Genomic DNA, 21,913 nt, shown 5'->3' on the forward strand with positions numbered 1-21,913 from the left:
GATATCTTTCTCCTTCTGGGTCCCTTCTCCAAAAACAATCGTTTTTATAAAAGTGGCATGAGGATGAAGGTCGTCCATGGCCAGTGAAAATAAGCCTGCAAGAGGAAGCTCCGAGAAGGGCTAGGGAACACCCACAGCAGGGGCACCAGCTGGGGGCCACAGGAGGAGCAGAGAGGCCTCCCTGGGGCCTTTTGGGCACACCTCCTCCCCCCTCCCCAATAGCTGGGTCCTGCCCTCTCGCCTCCCCCACTCCCCAAATCCCAGCCCCTCAAGCTGGAAGCTGGCTGGGACTCTGTTGTCGATATGGTTGCAGCTAGGTCCTGTCTGTCCTCAACACAAATGCAGGAGGAGAGACGCTGTGTGCAGCCGGGTGGTCCTGACCGCACGGTGCGGGGATTCGGAGACCCTGGGGTCAGCGGAGCCTGGGTGGTCAGGGAAGGCTTCAGGGAGGAGGCAGGCCCGTGGTGGGCCCCTCAAGGAGGAGGAGAGTGTAAACAGGCAGAAACCTCTTCTGAAGCACTAACTCTGAACTTCTTGTCATTAAATCTAAAAACCCAGCCCACCGTTAGACCGAGGCTGTGGCCGGCTTCCTTAAACATCGCTGCATCGGCTGTCTTTGCCTTTCCCCTGCTTCGGTAACGAGCGACTCCTGTCTTTTCGGCAGACGGCAGTCCCATCAGCCCTGTTGGGAGCAGCCCAGCGCCTGTCCCCCAGCGCGGGGAGCCACGTCCTGCCACGGCAGCCACACGCACCCACACTGACCTCTGTGGGATGTGGTCAGGTCTTCCCGTTTGCATGTTCCTCGCTTCCATAAAGTTAGACGACGCCCTGTTACATCCCCGCCCCCTTTGAAGTGGGAAGCGAAGACTTTTGTTCAGATGAAGACAGTGTTTTAGTTGCTGCTTCGGTGGGGGCTGCAGCCCCTGAGGGCCCGGCCGAGACTGGAGGACCGGGGCCAGGGGCCGCTGCCCATCACCGGGAGGGCTGCATGCTCCACGTGGCTCCTCCCCACAGGGCTGCTCAGGCCGCTTCACGCTGGGCAGTGGGTGTCCCCCAAAGGGACAGGTCCAAGAGACCAAGGTAAAAAGTGGAAGGTCACTTCTGCCTTATTTCACGAGTGACACGGGCCAACCCTGGTTAAAGGGTCGGGGGTGGAGGCGGGTTCTGAATGGTGAGGATCATCTGAGAAGCTGTTTAACATGAAGTCAGCTCAAAATATTCAACTTAGAAAATTCAAAATATACTAATTGGGAACAAAGTCTCCTACCCTGGAAATAGAAGGACATTGTAGGATCTTACAAGAAAAAACCAGCCAGAGGCCCCAGGAGACCACACACCTGGCGGGGGGGTGGGCAGAGAAGAGAAAGGCCTCGTCAACACCAGCTGCTTCAAGGTGACGTCCCACCCACCCAGCCACCCAGCCACATATCCTTGCTTTTATCACACACGCTTCTGTGATGGACTCTGGGGACCAGTGAGGGGCAAAAGAAGTCCGTCCTATTGGGACAGACAGTCCTACGGCGGGGGGTGGACACGAAACCCAAAGGCACACCGCAAACACGCCGAGGGCAATTATAGCAACAAGCAAGTGGGCGCCTGTGTCAGCCACACGGCCAGCGAGGTGACATGGCTCACCACCCCCGACGGCGGTGCCCAGCAGGGGTGAAAGGGCTCACCCGGCCCGTGCGGCGGGGGGTGGCAGAGGGGCCCAGGGACTGAGATCAGGAGGAGAAGCAGGGCTGAGGTGAGAAGCCAGGGGTGGAATGACCTCACTGACTTTGTCCCAAGCAGCTTCAAATGGCTAGTGTGGCTCAGTGGGTTGAGCACCCACCTGCACACCAAAGGGTCGCCAGTTCGATTCCCAGTCAGGACACATGCCTGGGTTGCAGGCCAGGTCCCCAGTAGAAGGCATGCACACACTGATGTTTCTCTCCCTCTCTTTCTCCCTCCTTTCCCCTCTCTTTAAAAATAAATATTTTTTTTAAAAAATTGAGGGGTTGGGGTACATACTGCCCAGCCTTGGAGCTGCTGAAGGGGCTGAGGGTGCAGAGGGAATCAAGCCTGGAGACAGGGGTGTGAACAGAAGTCCCAAGGACGCGGGAAAAGGAGGCATTTTTACTCCTGGAGAGGAGACTGGATGTGCCAGGGGAGGCAAAGCAGAAACCAGCTGAGGGGGTGTGGACAGCATGTGGCCCGAGAGAGCTTGAATGCAGAGGACCGGGCAGGGTGAGTTCAGGGCGAGTCTGGCTGCGGAACATCACCCCGGTGGGGGTCACCCTGCGACAGCCGGCTTGGCATGTGGACCAACTCTGGGGGCGCTGCCCACGCACAGATGGGGCACTCCTGAGTCAAGAGCTATGACACGCATACTTTTAGGGACAGAGATTGGCCTAAGAGCTCACTGTTTGTAGTGACATTTTCAGTCATTGGGGAAGGCAAGGAAAATGCTTGATTGTTAAACTATTTATGAAAATCCTTTTTTGTTTTTTGTGGCATTCATCAAACCTAACTTTAAAAAAGCACTGGACCAAAACAAAAGTCAAGATAAAAGTGAAATGGAGTAACTGAAACACTGGGGACTCTCAAAGTAGACACCATATGAACCCGAGCGTCTTTGGGGATCTTCTACACACCAAGCAAGCACTGTGACCCAGGCTGAGGGTGCCGAGGTGCGTGGCACGCCATACCTGCCTTTAAAGACACCGCGGCTCCCCTGGAAACCAGTAGGAAGGCCGACTGTTCTGTGCAGAGAACATGAGACACCACGGAGGGGCTGACCGGGTCCCCAGATGACCTGCTCCCCGACGAAGGCACGGACCGAGGACCTGGGTCGGATCCGTAATGGAGGTTCTGACCGGGGGCCTGGCAGCCGATCAGACATTGGCCAGGGGTGTGACCCCGAGGAGCTTATGAAAACCCACTGTGTTAGCCTGGGCTGCATCACCACAACGCCACAGACGGGGCGGCTTAAACAATAGTTCAGGGGGCTGGGGAGACCCAGACTGGTGCCAGCACGGTCAGGGTCTTACGGGGAGGCCTCGTCTTGGCTTGTGTCTGGCCGCCTTATTGCCGTGTCCACAGGTGGCGGGGCGAAGGCTCTGCTTATAAGGGCACTGACCGCACTGTGCAGGCCTCTGCCGTGACCTTGTCACGGCCTGACTGCCGCCCAAAGGCCCCGTCTCCAACAGCATCATGCTGCTGGTCAGGACTTCAACGTGTAAATTTGGAGGGACACAAACATTTGGTCCAGAACACCAACCAGAAGGGTAACTTTGGCGGCGAATCCAGACACACAAAGGCACGTCGGGGACCATGGGGGACGGGGTGGGGGGGCTTCGGGGCACGGAGGGGAAGGGTGTGCAGGGAAAGTGTGCGCAGCGCAGAGGCAGGAATGGGCCCCTGGGGACAGGAAGTAGCTGTGGCAGGTGACGCACAGTGTGAGGAAGACAGAAGGGGCTCAGCCAGGGATCAGAGCAACGGCCCCTCACTTAAAGGGCTGGGGTCTTGTTCTGAAAGAAATCGGGAGTCGCCAACGGCCTCTGAGCAGTGCAGAGACGCGGTCAGCTCTGTGCGGAGGACAGACTCATCCAAGGACGGTAAGGACGGATTAGAGGCCAGAGAGCAAGGGGCCCAGTGAAATGCTATGAACAGGAGGTGCCCTTCAAAACCCGAGTTTCCAAAAACATTTCATGGCTGGGGGAGTACAAATATCAACAACAAATCCGCCCGCTGGGGGCCAGACTCTCAAACACCGTTTTCAAACTTAGCAGCGACCCTGGCAACGGGTGCTTTGGGGGGGTCCCTGTTTCCAACGGAGAAGCAGAGGCTCAGAGAGGCTGACTAACTTGCTGAAGCCACAGAGCGAGACCGTGGCAGCTCTGGGTCCGACCCCTCCTGGCCAGGCCACCTTGTCAACAGCCAGCTGGGACGGGTGTGTCGGTGAGCAGGGTCCCACACAGAGACTGCGCCTGCCACTCCGCGCCCTGGAAACAGCCCCTGAGCCGAGCGGAATCTGCTAGGGTGTTGCCCCTGGAAGTGGCCTCTTGGCGACTGTGGGCTCCTGCTGCCGCCACCCCAGTCCCACCGCAAGGCCACCACTGTGCGCATAGTGAGAGCTCAGTGATGTGGGGGATGACAGACGTAAGACACCTTGTTTTAAACGGTCAGACTCAGATACCACATCACACTGGTGAGGACGGCCATCGTAACCAAAGTAACAGCAAGTGCTGGGGAGGATGCGGAGAAAAGGGAACTCAGTGCACCGCTGGTGGGAATGCAGACGGGCGCAGCCACTGTGGAAAACGGTATGGAGTCTCCTCAGAAAACTAAAATGGATCTGCCTTTTGACCCAGCAATTCCTCTGCTGGGATTATACCCTAAGAACCCTGAAACACCCATTCAAAAGAACCTGTGCACCCCAATGTTCACAGCAGCCCAATTTACAACAGCCAAGTGCTGAAAACAGCCATAGTGCCCATCAGTGAATGAGTGGATAAAAACTGTGCTAGATTTACAGGATGGGATACTACGCAGCAGAAAGAAAGAAGGAGCCCCTACCCTTTGTGTGAACTCGGCCCTCCAGGCCCTGCTGAATCGGAAACCTGTTCCCCCCAAGCCCAGGTCCTGATGGCGATCTCACCTGTGATAGTCCCTGAAGGGTCACTGGTGGAAACCAAGAGAGAAAAGTCCCACTGCTACTTTTCCACACGCAGAGCGCGGGCGATGCTGCTCGCGGTCCGGTCTCAGCTGGGGTCCTTTCACAGGGGGGGTTTCGCTGGGCCACCTTGGTTTGTAGAGAACCCAGGGTTTGTCACCTAACGTCTTTCCCCAAGGGACCCAGAAACATAAGCAAGGACACTCTAAGGCTAGCTGCTGCAAATGAAATGGTCGCATTAACCTGCCAACGCGGCCCTCGGCATTCGGCTTGAAAGGAGCTGCTCCGAGGTTAACGAGGCCAAGAGGCCCATTCTGTGCACTGCGCTTGCTTGGAATCCAAAAAGACAGGCAGCTGCAAGCGGGAAGGTTTCCGTGAAAAATGTATGTGTTTTGTCTTTGAGGCTATTTACTTAACTAAAGACGTCCAGCCCCAGAGCTTCTGGACATTCATTTTACAGGAAAAGATCTTTCAAGCGTCTCCAACTCATTTCCCCACCTGCCAGCTCGGCTGGCCAGCCCTTTCCTCGTAATGCCTGTCGGTGCCAAGAGCACGTCTCTCGGTTCCTTCTCTCAGAAGGAACAAAAATGTACTCAATGTTTCAGGTTTGACTTCAGAGCGCCGCGTCTGGGTTTCCCAGCCCATGGCTCCTCGCCCTGCACGAGCCACCGAGGGTGGGTGGCAGGAAACGCAGACTCCTGCTTTCGCCCTCAGAACGCGGGGCACACGCGGTCTGCGTGGAGCCCGTTCCAGGCATGTCCCGTGGCAGCTGTGTTCCCAGAAAGGCTTCTAGGCTGAACCAGAGGAGCCTCGATACCTGCCAATGAAACAGCAGGCTGGAAAGGACCGGCTCTGGGACTCCACCAAGGCCGTTCCGGAGACGAGTCTCAAAACGCTCCCTGCTCCCCCCCTCTAGGCCAGGATTCTCCAGAACCAGAGTTCTGAACTGCTCCAAAACAGCCCAGACGTGAAAACTGCGAGACAGCAAATGTCTGCTCTCTGTGCCCCAGATGAGCAGAGAGACAGGCTCAGCGGCCAGCCGGGGCCGCCCAACAGCCCCAGGGGATCGGATACATTCCCACGTATTCCACTTAAGACGCTCAAACCAGCAATAACCTTTGGCAACGCAAACACATTCCTATTAGCTGAATAGGCACAACCAAAGATTATATGCCCCAGTGGTCTCGTTTTGAACTATAAAAGAAGGGTCTAGATTTCAAAGGAGCTAGGATAGAATTCTCTACTCCTGGTGGGCTCTTAACTCTTCTTATGTTTGCTCTGCAGAAGGAGCTGACGTTTCCTGGAGTTGTGTGAGCGAACTTCAAAGTGGTCCTGAAATGAAATGGCCCGTTCGTATGCGTTTTTTAAAAGGGCGAAATCTCTCTAGCACCTAGCGCAGGGCCTGGGGTGTCATGGATGTTCAATAACTGTTTGTTGTCTGAGTGAATACACAGGAAGAACTCCATGGAGAAGCAGGTCACTTTGTAAGGTGCATACATACCCAGTTGCTATGCTGCATACCTGAGACTACCGATGTCGACTGCAATTGAAAAGTTTTTAAATAAATTCAGAAAGCAGAGAAAACCAGGATAATTTCTAATCAGTAAGTGTTTCCCTTCAAAAGTGACTCCTCAAAACTCTTAGCTAGAAATCCACCAATGGCACCTTGTTCCTCAGCAGGGCCACCACCCTCGGAAACCAAGCAGGTTGTGAACGGCCCAACTCGGGGAATGAATGGACCCCCCACCTCGATCTGGGCAGGGCTCGGCTTGCACGGTTGAACACGGCACCCTGAAGAGACACCCAGGAAGTATCTACTGGACGAAAAAACTGAGTTGTTGTGAAAGGTCTAAAACACTGTTTTCAAGTAGTGTAATGTGATTCCCCAGTGACACACGGACACATTTGAAGAGGCATGCAGCACCTTCATTTAAATAATTCGGGTTCTACCCTGGCTGGGGTAGTTCAATGGATTGACCACAGGCCTGCAAAAAGTCCAAGGGTTGCCGGTTCAATTCCCAGTCAGGGCACATGCCTGGGTTGTGGGCCAGGTCCCCAGTAGGGGGCGTGCAAGAGGCAACCATGCATTGATGTTTCTCTCCCTCTCTTCCTCCCTCCCTTCCCCACTGTCTAAAAATACATACATAAAATCTTTAAAAATAAATAAATAAATAAATAAATAGATATATAATTTGTGTTCCTTTTATGTGTGTGAAGAAAAAAAATCAATGAGCCCATCAGGCTTGCCAAACTATTAAATGTGGCTGCTTCCATAATCAGGCTCCCACACTGCATCTGGGTCATGGGTGACCGAGGTTGAGAAACAGGTAAACACGTCACCTACGTGTACAGACACGGCCCAGACAGTCCCTCACTGCTGGGGAACGGTGTGCACATAACGTTTCTGAACTTGGGCTGCCCCCTCCGTGTAACTTCCGAGGTCCCCTCATAAGATGGGCCACTTAAGGCCCAGAAACCGAGCCCAGCAAATGGCTCCCGTGGGAATGGGGACTCCTAATGGACACAATCCATAACCCCGGTCTCATTAGCCCTGTGCTCTCACCGACTCTGTTTGGGCTTTATGACTGTGTCTTTAAATTATACGCTTGGAAAATTATCAGGTTCACGCAAAAAGAAGACCCTTATACCTTCAGTGGGTAAAGCCTGTGTATGAAAATGATTATGCCAGCAGAATAAAAGCTCTTAGAAAAAGGTCAAATTCATTTTATGTAGTTAGCAGAAAGGTAGCCGAGAGGCTCGGCCTGCCTTAGGAAAAATGAAAAGCCACAGTCAGGTCAAGTGCCGGGGAGTTGGGAATTAATTTTTACCATAACATTTTGGGGAAGGGAACATAATGATTGGGTTTGATTTCAAGAAATGATTTCATTTACTGAAAATAGCCATTCTTCTTTTTGACCTATATAGGTATAGCCATAAAAAGCCAATTCCTGTTCTACTTTCTCCAAGGCACTGTTTGGAATGAAATAGATGGTGTGGAAAGGTGCGGTGTGCCTCGGTGATGACCCAGCGTGGAAGGTCTGTTGCTTCCGAGTCTAGCGGGGCGCACAGGCTCAGCCAGCTACGGAGACCGGAGGCTGCAACACCGCAGAAGCGAGAGCGCACGCGAGCCCAGGTCCGGGCGTCTAACACCCATGTCCAGGGAACCCAGGCTCTGCGGAGAAATGGCTGATTTTTGGGCACGGGGCAGGGAATACACAAGATGAAACTGGTACCTTTTGTATAACTTTTTAAAAAACACCCAATTCCACGTTGATGCTAGAGGTTTGGGGGGTGAGGCTGGAGGTGTTGCAGAAACTGTAGGGAGACCAGGTGCAAGGAAGGCCTTGCTTTTTAGAGAAACCAGCGCCTCGCTAAGAGGTCACAAGAAATAAATGAGTTAGCGGTAAGCTCCGTGGGAGCGTGGTCCCAGCTTCCTCGGGTGAGCAACCTGCTCCCAGAGGGGTATGGCTGAACCGGGCACAGTTCCTTGGCTTGCTTTTCCCGTTGAGTGCTGGCCAAAGAGGAGGAGTGAGCAGGGAAGGCCCTGGCAGGGGGCTGGCCCGGAGCAGTCACCTGTTCGAAGAAGGCCAGCGCTCCATCCGAGGACAAGCCGGCAGCCGCGGCCATCTCCACACCAGTGGGCAACGTGGTCTGGGCACAGCAGGGGCTCCGGACCAGTCCAGTGAACGTTGCACACCCCTTCACGAGGTGCCGAGACTGCACTAAGGGACGAGGGTGTAAGCTGAGGCCACTGCCCGGTGGGGGAAGCAGAAATATAAACAGACAGAGCCTACCCAGGATGTCCGTGCCCCAGAGCTGGGTCCCGATTCTCAGGGACGGGGGCTCTAACGCCACACAGAAGTCAGAAGTCGAACCGAAGGCACCGTCTCCGTTACTTACAGCTTCCCTGCTTTTGTCCAAGTTCAACACGGCCATCTCTTCTCTCCAGAACTGGTCTTGGGTTGGATGCAGTTGAGTTGGCTTATTTGAGGGCCCTGATATCTAATGACCTCCAACAAAGGCGTAGGATTGGAATGGGGGCCATGACAGCGGGTACCCCTCTCCCCACATGCCCGCCCTGCCCACTCGCTCCTCGGGGATGTCAGAGGACGGATGTATGATCTTAACCACGTGTCTTCAGCATCTGTTTCCGCCGTGTCCACAGGCTCAGTTTGGGTGAGCTAAGTGTGTTCGGTATGCCTGGGCAGCTCAAAGATGCTTCCAAGGTCAAAGGCATGGACTGGGGAGGTCAGAACGGGCTTCACAGAAGGAGGGGCTGCGGGAGTGTGTGGGACGCAGCAGGCGGCACTCGCTGAGCACAGCAGTGAAGGGCGTGGCACGTTTTAGGCCACGGGCTGCCAGCGGCGAGCCGGGCAGCCGAGAGGTCGGCGCAGAGTCTCCCTCCAGAGCCGGGACGGCCCAGGCTGCCAAGCGTCTTGGGCCCCAAGCTCAGGAACCTGCTTTGATGACAGGTGTCATGAGAAGCTCTGGGAGGATGGGCCCTCCCACCTGACTTAGGGGAAATGGGGGAGGACAATCTTCTCTTCTAGGGACCATGAGATAGGGAACATGGGCCGAGGGCTGTGTCCACGTTGGGGCACAGAGCGTTTACAGTTAACTGGGAACTTCGGGGGGTGCCTGAAATCCCTTGGAAGTCAACGACCAACCTCAGGGGTCGGCAGGGTGAGTGACGTGGATTTTAAGTCAAATGGCCGGCTTAGCACATGAGGTGTGTCTGACAGCTGCAGGTGGACAGGGAGGACGCGGGGCCGAGTGACATGGCCAGTGGGGCCCGTGGTCGGAAGTGGGTCTGGGAAGAAACTCAGGAAACCAACAGCTAAAGGACAAAGCCAAAAGGAGGGCTAAACACAAGAATTAAAAACACATGAGGGGAAATGATGGCGCCAAAGGAAGTGAGAATTTCAAAGGAGAGTGAATCAGTGTCAAGATAAGTAAGATAAAGAGAAAGGCAGGCACTGGTGGGGGCGGGAGGGGGGGCAGCGCACCTATGACCTTGGCCAGGGCAGCCGTGATGAAGTGTGGGGAGTGGAAGGTGCCGCCGAGGGGTGTGGGGGAATGTGCCCACCCCTTGGAGAAGGCTGATGGGGCCGGGAGGTGGGATGGGGGGCCGGGATGGTTGTCTGGGGAAAGGCGGGGCCCATGTTCCCAGCTGTGAACCAAAGGCAGTGGAAATGCAAGGAGCAGAACCCACCTCTGCCGGTTTCATTCACTGCCATTCGCTATTTGATATTCGAGACCCACCAACAGGCTTCGGTTTCGTGTCCTAACCCGTTTGCCTTTTTATTTTCCATTTCATGGACTCTTTCGGGGAGTTCATTCCTGTGCATGAAGGCGCACTCCCAGGCCGGGCGCGAGGGAGTTCATCTCGCGACCCGCCCCACCGTGACCAGGGTTGACTCCTCTCAAGACGAGAAAGTGGAGCTCCGTCCCTAAAGACACTTCAAACTTTCCATATCACCTTACATGTATGTAGTCGCGTTCAGTGTCCAAATTATTCTACAGCTATTGTTTCAACTCATTCTTACAATGACCCCTGGGGGCGGGGGTGGAGGCGGATAATCTGACCCTTGTGTCACAGGTGCAGACAGACAAGGCAGCAGGTCACCTTCTTCCCCATGCGGCTACTCTTCCCCTGTCATTACCGGCGCCCATGAAGATGGCTTACGTCTTCATTTGCAAAGGTCATAATATCCTATCACATATTCCAATCGGAGGTGAGAGGGGGAAGGAAGAAGAAGGGAGGGGCGGGGGAGAGAGGCAGAGAGCGGGGAGCCCGGGTGCCCAGCACCCTAGTGGTGGGTGAAGACTTACTGGGCACCGGTGTCGAGGTTCTGAGCGCAGCGTGCTCCCCGGGGCCCTTGATCAAAAGGAAGATGCCTGGACCTTCGCCCAAACCAATTAAATCAGCAGCTTCTAGACCTTGCACTGGACACCATCATGTATAAACGCTTCTGGCTGGTTCTAACCTGCAGCCAGGCTGAGACTCACTGTACACGGTAAGTCGACGATGTAGTGAGAACCGATTTAATAAGGGGGGGGCCTTCCTCTTGGGGGTGATTATGAGGTTACCACCGCCTGCCAGGTTAGCAGGTACAGAATGTCTCTAATCCACCGGTCAGTCCAGTGGCCTTCCCCTTCAACCTGACCACTGCTTACCCCCACCCCCTCGCCTCCCTGCTTGTGACGCCAGCCCCCCACCTCTGGTTCTCCCCATTTCCACCCCACATCAGAGTCTCTGGGCCGCTGCTCAAGTTCTGTTAAAACTCACTGCCACTCCCAGGCTGAAAGCCCTGCACTGCCTTCGCACTCCAGCCGAGCCTCTCTGGGCCCCACAGACCTCTGCACACTCCCTTTCTCTCTCCCTCTGTTCCAGCCTATGCTTGCTGTTCCCTCTGCCTGGATGCTCTTTGCCAGATCTCAGCATGGCTGGCTCACCAGTCACTTCCTCCGGGTCACAGCCTGATTTGACCACCCTGTCCACAGCCTCCCCCTCACACACTTCCTGTCGGCCTCGGTATTTTCCCTGGGGCCCCTGCAGTCCTGCCATCTGTCTCCACACTTCCTTATGGCCATTGGGCGGAGGCTGCAGCAGAGCAGGGAGGAGGCTGCAGCCCCGAGAACAGGGCTGCGTGCACCCCAGACCTGGCATTGATGTTTGTGAATGAATAAGGAGCTCCTGGGGGACCGAGCGGCCACGGCCCCCAGCCCCCAGCGCTCTGGAAAGCACAGTGCAGGTCACGGGGCGGCCCTGAACGCTGCCGGCTGGGAGGCCCGTGGGGCCAGGGCTGGTTTGGGGGCAGGGTGCAGATCCAAACAGCGAATCCCAGGGAGGAGAGTGAGTCAGGGCCTCCAGGAATGTTCCTGTCACTCAGAGTCTAGTCTTCCTGTCACAGGAAGTCCACCTCTGAAGGTCTCAGTGGGACCCAGTGAGTTAGGGCTTCATTTGAGGAAAAGCAGAGGGGACCGCGTTCCTGACCAGAAGCCGTCTGTTCAAACTCCCAGGGGCAGCGGGCCGGACTTCCGACGGCCGCCCAGACAGAAATGATGTTCAAGAGTTAGCAGCTTCTGTCTGTATTATGAGGAATGCCTTCCCCTTCTGTGAAAACTGTGTACGGTAGCTCTTGAAAGAATAACGACAGGAACTGGTTTGCTGTGTCACAAGATCAGGATGGTTATCTATCCGAGATCGAGGGCTACGGGAAGGGGGGGGTCCTTCTCCTTGGGACACATGTCTGCCCTTCTAGAGGCCACTGCGTCTGCGGCGAGGTCGCGTGGGACCCACTCGCCCGGCCCGGTGCTTGGCCCCTGCTGTCCGATGCCTTCCCAGGACCGTGTCCCTGCAGACACACCAGGCTCCTGCCTGCCCTCCCCGTGCCTGGCCTTTTCAAGCCTCCTGAAAAAGTCTGACGCGTCTAACAGAAAGGTCTTCCCTGGCGACCTAGCAAAACATCTCTCCCCTACTGGTGCCTTTAATAATTTGTTGTTTCTTTCTTAACACAATGTGAAGTTATTTACACTTCCCTCATTAGAATGTCATTTGCATAGGGCAGAAAGCTTGTCTGCCTTCTTCACTAACTGTCTGCCTAGCACCTAGCACATAATAGGTGCTCAATTAAAAACGGCAGAAAAGAAAGCACCAGGGGAGCAAGGAGCACAGTAGCAGCGCAGGCAAAGCAAGACTGCAAACCTAAATGTCTCTGTTCTAAGGTATCGGAGGCATAGCTGTGCTGAGAAAACCTTCCTTACTGTACGTTTCCTATGCCTAAGTATACACTCTCTTAGTGCAGTTGAAAATGAAAATGGCCTGTGCTATGTTCGCTAACGAGGGAGGACACACGCAGACACCATCAGCTAGACTCTCAATCCCCACAACAGGTACACACATCCCATGGAGAATTATGGCAAATGTGTGCACACGTGTTAACAGACATTCACACGCAGGCCTTCCCACCCACGCAGGGTCGTGGGGGGCAACCAGTGCATGTGGGCACTCATTGGAATTACAGCGCCATCATGCAGCTCCTATGAGCCACGTGCTAAGATGAGCCCCATGGCATCACGACAAAATGCCATTCCCCAAATCACCTGGCTGCCTATTCCCTTCAATAGTGCAGCAGGCATGTGCCTCCGACCAGGGTTTAGGGTTCTAATCCTGGAATCCCAGAAAAGTCGGGGCAGCTACCAAACAATAACGGATTTTCCTAGTTTTCTACAAAGACAGGGCTGGTGACCCACAGTGACCAGGCTGTAAGGTTGGCCAGCAGACATGGTGCTCCCTCCCTGGCACGCCACGTGATGTCTGCAAGACAGGGGCTGGCAGGAAGGATGACACAGGGGTCAGAAACCAGAGCCGCCCTGAACTGCTGAGCTGGTCTATTCCAGGGGCACACGACCACCGCACCACCTTGGTGCCATGACCCCTCCAGGTAGGGAATGCCAGATAAAAATACAGGACACCAGTTAAACCTGGATTTCAGGTAAACAGTGAAGGATTTAGGGGTATCAGTCAGTCCCCAAATATTGCATAGCACTTATTCATACCAAAAAAAAAGGCCTGTTTCTCTGAAGTCCAAGTGTAAAGGAGCACTGTGCTCTTTCATGCGCTGAGACTGGCAACCCTTCACCGACACCAGCCCTGTGGGAGTCTCCAGCACCTAGAAAACTTTAGGGGGTTCCACAGTTTTGTGTTATTACTGATACCTTTAAATATCTTCAATACCTTCTTCAAGAAATAATTTACCGTTTACTGCACCTATCGAATCATTCCTTATTTTGCTGAGTCATGGCACTGTGAACTGGTCTCTGATATCTTGCATTTTTCTTCCAGGACACATCAGTACCACCGTGATCGACTCGTCCCTGGTGTCTGTGATTTGCAACGGTGTTCATGAAACAAACATTCCAGACACGCAGGCTTGGCCCTCAGATCCTTTAGCCAGACCTTCCCGAACGCTCACTTTCTACAGAAACCCTCTCTAAACAACAAAATAAGAAATCAATTCATGCTGCAAATATTGTCACACTGACGTAAAGGTGGCCCACGACAGCCCTTCCAAGAAGCTAGAGAGCATGTTAACAATCTCAACTACTTTTTAAAAAAACAAACCTGTTTTCTATTATAAAAAAAACCTGAAGTAGTTCCACGTCCCACAAGGACAAAACTGTCTGCATGATCTCTCCAAAGACCTAGCATTTCTATAGGTTTTATCACTTTCCAACTGTTCCACCCAGTTTTGAAATTTTAGAAAGTCACGTGGACTTGGCAGATAAAACTCATCAAAGTGTTTAATTTAATCACTAATATCACAATTATTTCCCATTATTCCTTTACATTGTAGAAGACTCAAATCACACGAGTCAAAATAAACAAATGTTGTGTGAAACCGCATCAAAATTCATCACGAGCTTTTTCTGAAATTACACGAAGATGCTTCTACCAAGAGCTGATCAATAAAACCAAAACGTTGACGGTCTAGCCATGAATATAGAAAGACGCTCAGTGCTCAGGAAAGAAAAATTCGAGTGTGTCGCTGCAGAAGTGATCCCTGGTGTGTCTGGGAAAAATAACACTGAATGGATGCACAAACTGCTGGCCACGCATCGAAACAGACACAAGGATGGTGTGTAGTTAATCTTTGCAAGAACAAAGATTTCACTTTATGAGGATGAAGTCAGCTTTAAAATGAAGACAAAACTTGAACAGAAGAACACGGTGCAGTGAGTGTGATCGCGAAACTTCAGCCATCAAAAAGTAAAAAAAAAAAGCAAAACCAAAACACCAACCTTTGCGGCGGCAGTCTGCACAGGGTCCCACGCGTCTCCGTTCAAAAGAGAGGCACGGACAACTTCATAGGCTCCTCCCTGGTCCCCTGCCGGGGCGTGTGGCATGGCAGGTGCCACGCTGCTGCTTCCCAGGGCCACCCCTGCATTGAAAAGAGAACAGCCTCAGTCTTTGCCCTGGTCAGGGAGCATTTGGCACTGAAGCTCAGGACAGAGGGACTCAGTGGAAACATCAGGGACACGCCGCCCTCTAATTAATCGCCGTGGGGGTGAAACTGATGACTTCTTCATCACTCCACCCATAAACTTGGTAACTTAAAGCAAACAGAAGCTAGATCTTTTCCTTCAAGACTTACAGCCTGTGCACCATGCTTGTCACAGGCAAACTAGAGGGTTCCGCCCTTCAACAAGCGCACACAAATGCATACACAGTGACTTTCCAAACGAGGAGTGAACACTTTGTGTAAGACCAGCTCCCGATGAAGAGGGTCCCGGCCTCAGCCCCATGACGAGAACTCCTCCATTTCCTGAGGTCCCCGGGAATCAGTTCAACACAACGCCAATCCCACTCCTGGCCTCCCGGAGGCTAATTTTATATGCTTCAGTGAGAGATTCCATAGACAAAATTAATTTGCCAGTTCAGACTGACTAGACTGGTTTATGAACAAAAAAAAATTAAGTCATTCAATAAACGATTATATGATCTTGTTTCTTGGGGTCTGTGTGTCCAACCAGTTAATATACCCACACAGGTTCAACTTAGCCCAATTTCCATAAACAATCCTAATGGAAAGTAGAACATTTTTCTCTTCTGGAGAGTGTATCACTTTCTCAACAAATACAGTAATTTCTCTGGGCTGGCTCGCCTATGAGGTCATGCTCGTGCTATGTACTGTGACCACAGGGCATCCCTCAAGGTGCAGGATGGGAGCAGAGCCGCAGGTGTTATTCCCATTTCTCCGAGCAGGATGCGACGTTTCAGACCCGAGGCGTAATGGCGCAGTTTTAGGTTACTGAGGAGCTCGTATTTATTGCGCACGAGTGGCACTGAAATTGTAATCCTGGACATTTTGCAGTCCCCCGAATACTTCTAAATCCACACCATTTTCATCACTCTCGATGTGGAAGTCTGCGGTCACAGTTAGGTTGCAGAAGGATCGCTCCTCGGGTCGTCACTGCCCGACGCGGCCTCTCTGGAAAATTCTCCAGCTGGTCACACAGCACTTGAAACTCCAGGTGTTGCAGACCAGGGGGATCGGAATATGGGCAGTGGCAGAGGGCCCCTCAGCGTGTGGTGGGGTAGGCAGGCTGTGAGCACAGGTGAGGGAGGGGCGGCGGACGCGTGGAGTTCAGGGCCGGGGTGTGCTGAGTCTCCCGGGCTGAACCCGCACCTCCCCCACCCCGGGCAGGAGGAGGGCCCGGGCTGTGCGTGCGCGGAAGGGCTGGCTCCGGCTGACCTCTGTGCACTGACCTCTGTGCTTGGGTGGAGGGCTGGCGGGAGGAGAAAAGAACGGGCCGTCTGCACCGGACACACCAGACGCCCTTCTAGCTGCAGAGGGGCGGCGCGGACACCTGGACCGAACGAGCCCCGCCCAGCGGCGTGACCTCGTGCGCCTCCGCGTGCCCCACGTAGGGCAGCTCCGCTGCAAGCGGGGCTTTGGAGGAGGGCGTTCCCCCAGCGTCAGGACCAGCTGCAACCGTGCCCTCTGCGGGTCCTCGGTCTGCCGGTGCGCCCGCGTGTTCGTTCGTCCATTCTCTCGCTCACTCATCCCACAGCATTTTGAACTGCCTGCCTGGTGAGGGGACTCCATTCAGAAAGCCCACTCTTTCCTCTTCAGGCCAGCGCTCCCTCGGGTCACCTGGAGCCCGTCCCCTCTGCCTGCCCTGCAGGGACCCTCGTCCCAGAAGGCTCAGGGCGGGCCATGCAGTGCCGCCCTCCTGACTTACGGCCGTGCACTGGGACAGCATCGCCTGAACAGATAAAGGCCATTCCAGAGAACACCCGGCTTGGAAACAGCAGGGCCTCCCACGGGGACCACCTGTGCCGTCCATGTTGTTCTTCCATAAATGGAAACTTGTTCCAGAGAGCAGATGAAACGAGGGGACAGTGGAGTGGCGGGAAGCCCCGCTGACAGGTGGACCAGGGAAGACCTTTCTATGGTGTGTGGGGGGGCACATACGTGCAGACGTGAAGAGGGGCACCTCCTGGCCTCACGCTGAGTGAGCCTCTGGAAGAACGTGTCCACAGAGGGATGGCAGGAGCTGCCCTTTGTGACAGAGGGAGGCAGAGATCCAAGAGGCCCAAGGCAGGTGACACACTGCAGCCTGAAGAACACCAGCCGGCGGCTGGCTCCATCGGCATTGCTCCCCAAACTCTGCCAGGACTCCGGCGTCTTGCTCAGGACCCTCTGTGAGATGCCTCTGTTGGAATTGACTGGAACAGAGTGACTTCTGACCCAGTTGTACAGCCCCTGCTAAGCCTGACTACAGAATGCAATCGAGCAAACATCTAAAAGAGGTCTGTTGTGATACGTGATTTGGCTTAAGAGGCTTTAAAACAGCAGCAGTTAGGGAGGAAGAACTGGAGTTCCATCTGAGCTTCCCCTCCATCAGTGAAACGCATGCCATGTGCCAGGAGTCATCACGGCCGCTATTTAATCTTTTGAAAAGTCGGGTAAAACTGTGACAGTAATAGCAAGCATTTTAAAATATCCTCTCAGTAAACAAGCCAGTTTGACTGTAAGCTACTCCCAGCAGCTCCAAGAGGAGTGAATAGTTAAACTGACGAGTTAATCACAAATCCGATGGCCCAGGTGCCTGTTAAAGGGGACAGAGGAGGAGTTCCCAGACTGGAGTCCTCCACACCCCCCAGCGAGGAGGGCGGAAGGGCTCCTGTGGCGGTTGCAGCCACAGTGCACGGTGGCTGGAAAGATGCTCCCCACGTCTCCGATACTCGGAGCAAAAATCTTTGCATTTAACGGATTCCGTTAAGAAGCTGTACGTGTGTCTTAGAAGGAAGGAGTTGGCCCCACCAAACCCCGATCCCCTGGTCAGCCACACTAAGATGCCCGTGCTCATAGGGGAGCTGGGGGAGGCCGCAGCTCCCCCAGCCCCTGACTTTGTGGAAGCTGAGGAAGCCTCCAAGGGGCCTCCTGGTTGATCACCAGGCTGAAGCTGAACATGCCCAGGCCTCGGGACCTTTTTCCTCCAAGACGCTTAGTAACAAAGAAAGACACAGTTATTTATTGTCATGGAGGCAAAAGGCTCAATCCCTTTTCACCTACATGCTCCAGCATTTTAATCCAAAACAAGTCCTTTTGGGCTGGACTTGTTCCTTCCAAGAGGCCCTCTTTCCAAATACTCCAAGGGGAATAGACCGTGCCAGGGCTCGTAGAAGGTTGTGCAACCTTTTCAAGAAACAGAGCGATTGTGCTCTTTGCTGAGCACGGGGTTCGTTATCTGTGTGCGCGGGTAATGAGGCTGTGGCTCGGCTCCCTCGCTGGTTGCACGAGGGTCCCCCAGCAGTATCTGTTGTCAGAAGGCTGCTTCTTATGAGCTTTTCTTATGTATTTACACACTGGTATTCCTTTTAGATGATGCAAATAAAAATTTTATTTGTGCAGCATGGGTAGACAGAATAAATTATCTACAGCTGTGAGATATCAGAATGTACTTTATGGAGTGGTCTTGTTGACAAACCATAAAAGCAGGTCTTGAATGATGGGCACGTCCAAGCCGGGGAAACCCAGGGGGGGGAATTATACGAGCTTATGAAACAGTCTGCATTACATTTTTTGTTTCTCATAATATTTCAGCATCAACAAAACTCAGTTGCCTAAATAAAAAATTTAAATAACTGATATCAGGGAGGAACTCCTGGCTTGTTTCGCTGTTGGGTAACATGACCCATTGCTTGCTGTTTTGATAAAATGGCCAGTTGGCTTCGGTCTCATAGTGGAAAGGAGCATATTAGATATTTTGGTTTCTCACGCAATTATCCTCTCTAACAACCTGCTCTGCTCCTCCGAGCGGTGTGTGTGCCTACTTCTCTCATCTCCTTGTCTGAGCTTGTCACCTTCAGACCCTTGACAGCTGGTCAAGCAGGAAGTCCCCAACCCCATTTCTTAGGCCAGAATCTTTGCAGCGATGACTTCTAAGGTCTTGAAAAAGCCAGCAATAAAGACACTGCCCCAAAGTGACTCCAGACCTCCCCAGGGAGTCACCCAGAGCTTGGCTGCCACCTAAGTCCTGCCATAGCCCTGCTCTGGCCAAGCCTCCTTTGCCTGTCCTACCGGAGGAGGTCCAGACTCCCCCCATGCCCACCTAAGGGCTCTGAGGTAGTGAACAAGGAATTTCTTGGAGCCGCACCACCTGGCTCTGGTCCTGACTCCTCTTTGATGTGTTGCCACAAAGTGTGGATCTGAGGTTCTGCCCCCCTAGAAAATGGGAACGTGTTCTGTCCCCTCGTGAGTCTTACTAAGGAAGCTCAGATAAGTCAATGCCCTGAAAGAGTTTTCAAAAAGCTTAATGTAGGGATCAGTCTGGGATATCAGAATCCAAGTTTCCAGACTTTAACAGAGCGGCTGTCTCACCAAACCACACTCTCGGTGTGAAAGTGCCAACCACACACCGATCAGAAAATGCCGGGGTTCGGGTGCAGGTGGGTGCTTACTGAAGCCACCCAAAGGCCATAGGGGTAACAGAAATCACAAGACCCAATTTAAACCCCACACCCAGAGTTCTGCCTTTAGACACAAGTCACTGTAAGCACCTACATGAACACAAGAGAGGAGAATCCATCTTAGGCACCAAGAGAGTATTAAGATAAATAGTCTTTTCAAAATCTAGTGTAGGGAGGGCTGAGTGAGGCAGACATCAGGGCTGCAAAGGACGCTGGAAGCTCGTCCAGCGTTTCCCTTCGTTCCCGATATCCAGAAGCTAAAGAAACTCTCGTAGACCCGAGTGAGCAGCTGCTCCTTCAGTAAACAATGGTCTGCTCCTTCAGTAAACAATGGTGGCAATGCTCCCGTGTGGACGAAAATATTCCTTTGGTTTGGATTCATTATCTTCAGTCTTAACCAAATAACAACGCCACCCATTCACTTCGCCCCTCCCCCGCCCCCGGTGGAAACGAGGGGTGTGACTTTATAATGACAAAGCTCAGAGTGCTCAAGAGAACAATGGCAAGAGTTGTGTGAAGACAGTAATTTCGCAGTGGGAAAACCTGAAAAACACTACTTTGACCAGACGGTCAAGGTCAACATCGGCAGTGGCTAAGTCACGTTGTTGGTGTGAACCCTTCTTGGGCTGTGGTGAACATAACGCCTTACTTCTGCAATCTTGTCCCCCACCCCCGGTCCCCCAGTCACCTCTGGGGAAGTGCACCCCACCACACACCCAACCAACACCCCAGAAAACAATGCCATCGAAAATGAGGACAGCCTGAGAACCTGCCAGCCATGAGGAGCCTAAAGACGCACAGATGGTGACTGAATGTCATGTGGGGTCCTGGATGGGACCGAGGAACCGGAAATGGGCCTTGGGGCAAAAGTCAGGGAGTGTGAATAAGGTATCAACTTTAGTTAAAAATAGTAAGTCAGTCATGTTTCATTGATTGTAATAAATGCACGACACTGATGTACGCTGTCACAGGAGAAGTGGATTCGGGGATGCGGGAACTAACTGTACTACCTTACCGATTTTTCCCATAAATCTAAACTTGTCCTGTGAAAGTCTATAATAATAGTTTTACAAATTTAATCCGAGCTGTGCAGGGATAATGTTACTCTGCAGCCATCCAGTATCAAAACACTCAGAACTGCGGTCACCGTCAAGGGCTCCGCGTTTCAGCACATTGGGGTCTTACCCCTACCCTTCTAACATTGCCATTTGTTCAGACGGAGAAAAAGATGCAGTAACCGAAGTCAAGCAAAACAGCACCAAGTGATTAACTGACAGGGTTTCTCAGAGGGTAACAAAGCAGAGATGTGTGAAACCCGTTGGTCCTTAAGCAGTTGGAAGTCTAGGTCCCCCAGAGAACTTACAAACAGTGATTTAAAAAAAAACAACTTCAGTTTTTCTGGATCATTGGCTACAATGCTCTGGGAGAGTCGAGGAGTGAAATGGAGGACCTGTCACTTGATTTAGGAAGGTGACACCAAGTGACTGTCACATAAATACTTTGCTGAAAGGGTGTTGAAACAGAAGCAGAGGCCGGCAGAGCTGAGCCTGCAGCCATCCACACCGGCAGGCTGACCAATCAGGGGGCGGCGTGGGGCAGGGAGGCGGCCATAGCGTTTGGGCCGGAAGTCACAGCCTGTGCCCATCACCGGCTCTACAGGGGGAGTTAAAGGGGGGATTGCAGTTGTTCATGAGGAAAAGAATCCAGTAATTAGTGAATAACGACACAAGAATAAATGCTGTGCTTCATGTGCTCTCAATTGTAAACTCACATCTGCTCACCCCTGTGTGGATGGGCCTTGGGCAAGTTTCCTGTCCCTTGGTGCTACTCACATCCCTCCCGGGTCCAGCCAGGGACGGTTTCCCGCTCCCTGCAGAGGGCCGGGCAAGAGGACCAGGGGAGGTCACATATGCAAGGTGTTTGGGATGTCCTTTAGCCTCACTTGAGTCCTTACTGGTTTTTTTCAAATCAGTCTTTGGAAAGAAACACACCCAAATGCTCTTACAGGTTTTCCTTCAATGCTGAGGCTATGAATTCATTATGGTTTTCTTGACATTTGTATGTATTTTTTATCTTTCTATAATTGGCACATATAACTTTTATGGTGGATAAACTTTTACGATGGCTAAAAAGCAAACTTTTTAAACAATCAGTCAGTTGGATTCACGATGACAGATCAGCTGGCTGAGTGTATTTTCTCAGCACAGGTGCATGGCCGTGGGCGGGATGAAAACCAGAACTCGGGTGGAGATAAAATAAGTCACGTCCTACAGAACAATTATCATTTTTGAAAAGATGGTTTACATGTCATCTAAACATTCAAAGAAAGCTGGCTCCCCATAAATGTTTCAAATGGATTCACACCCCAAGCACACGTCATCTCCACGACACAGAAAAATAACTGTTCCTGCCCCCCATGTCTCGCATCTCTGGGGGGCAAAGTCATTTACAATCATTGACAGCATTGACTTACATGATGACACCTCTCTGCTGGTCAGTGGAAGCCAACACAAGTCCCACTTCACAAGTGGGGAGACAGAACTGGAGTCACACCAGGGTCATTGCTGCTGCTACTCGGTCATAAATGGCAGAAATAAGAGCAGAACCCGAGCCCTTTTACTTCAAATACACTCATTCACTTTGTCCTTCACACCAGGGACAATGACGTGCTGTGGGAATTCATTTGTAGGAGTGGGGGTAAGGGTAGGGTCAGAATTTTTCAAAGAAAATTCTTTACTTTGCAAGAAATGACAGAAGGGGGGACATGGAACCCATTA

At 52.8% G+C, this 21,913-nt stretch overlaps 1 protein-coding gene across 1 annotated transcript in view; it reads right to left on the bottom strand.

The window, feature by feature from the left end:
* ADAM12 (ADAM metallopeptidase domain 12) overlaps positions 1 to 21,913 on the bottom strand; it is a gene marked incomplete at its 5' end in the record, with an annotated part of 278,477 nt that overhangs the window by 222,934 nt on the left and 33,630 nt on the right. The window contains 1 exon segment of the mRNA XM_037159124.2: positions 14,459 to 14,598. Coding sequence (XP_037015019.2) covers positions 14,459 to 14,598 — 140 coding nt within the window.

The sequence above is a fragment of the Artibeus jamaicensis genome, unplaced genomic scaffold (genome assembly GCF_021234435.1).
Source record: "Artibeus jamaicensis isolate MK-2021 breed Jamaican fruit bat unplaced genomic scaffold, CSHL_Jam_final contig_490, whole genome shotgun sequence".
NCBI classification, from domain to species: domain Eukaryota; kingdom Metazoa; phylum Chordata; class Mammalia; order Chiroptera; family Phyllostomidae; genus Artibeus; species Artibeus jamaicensis.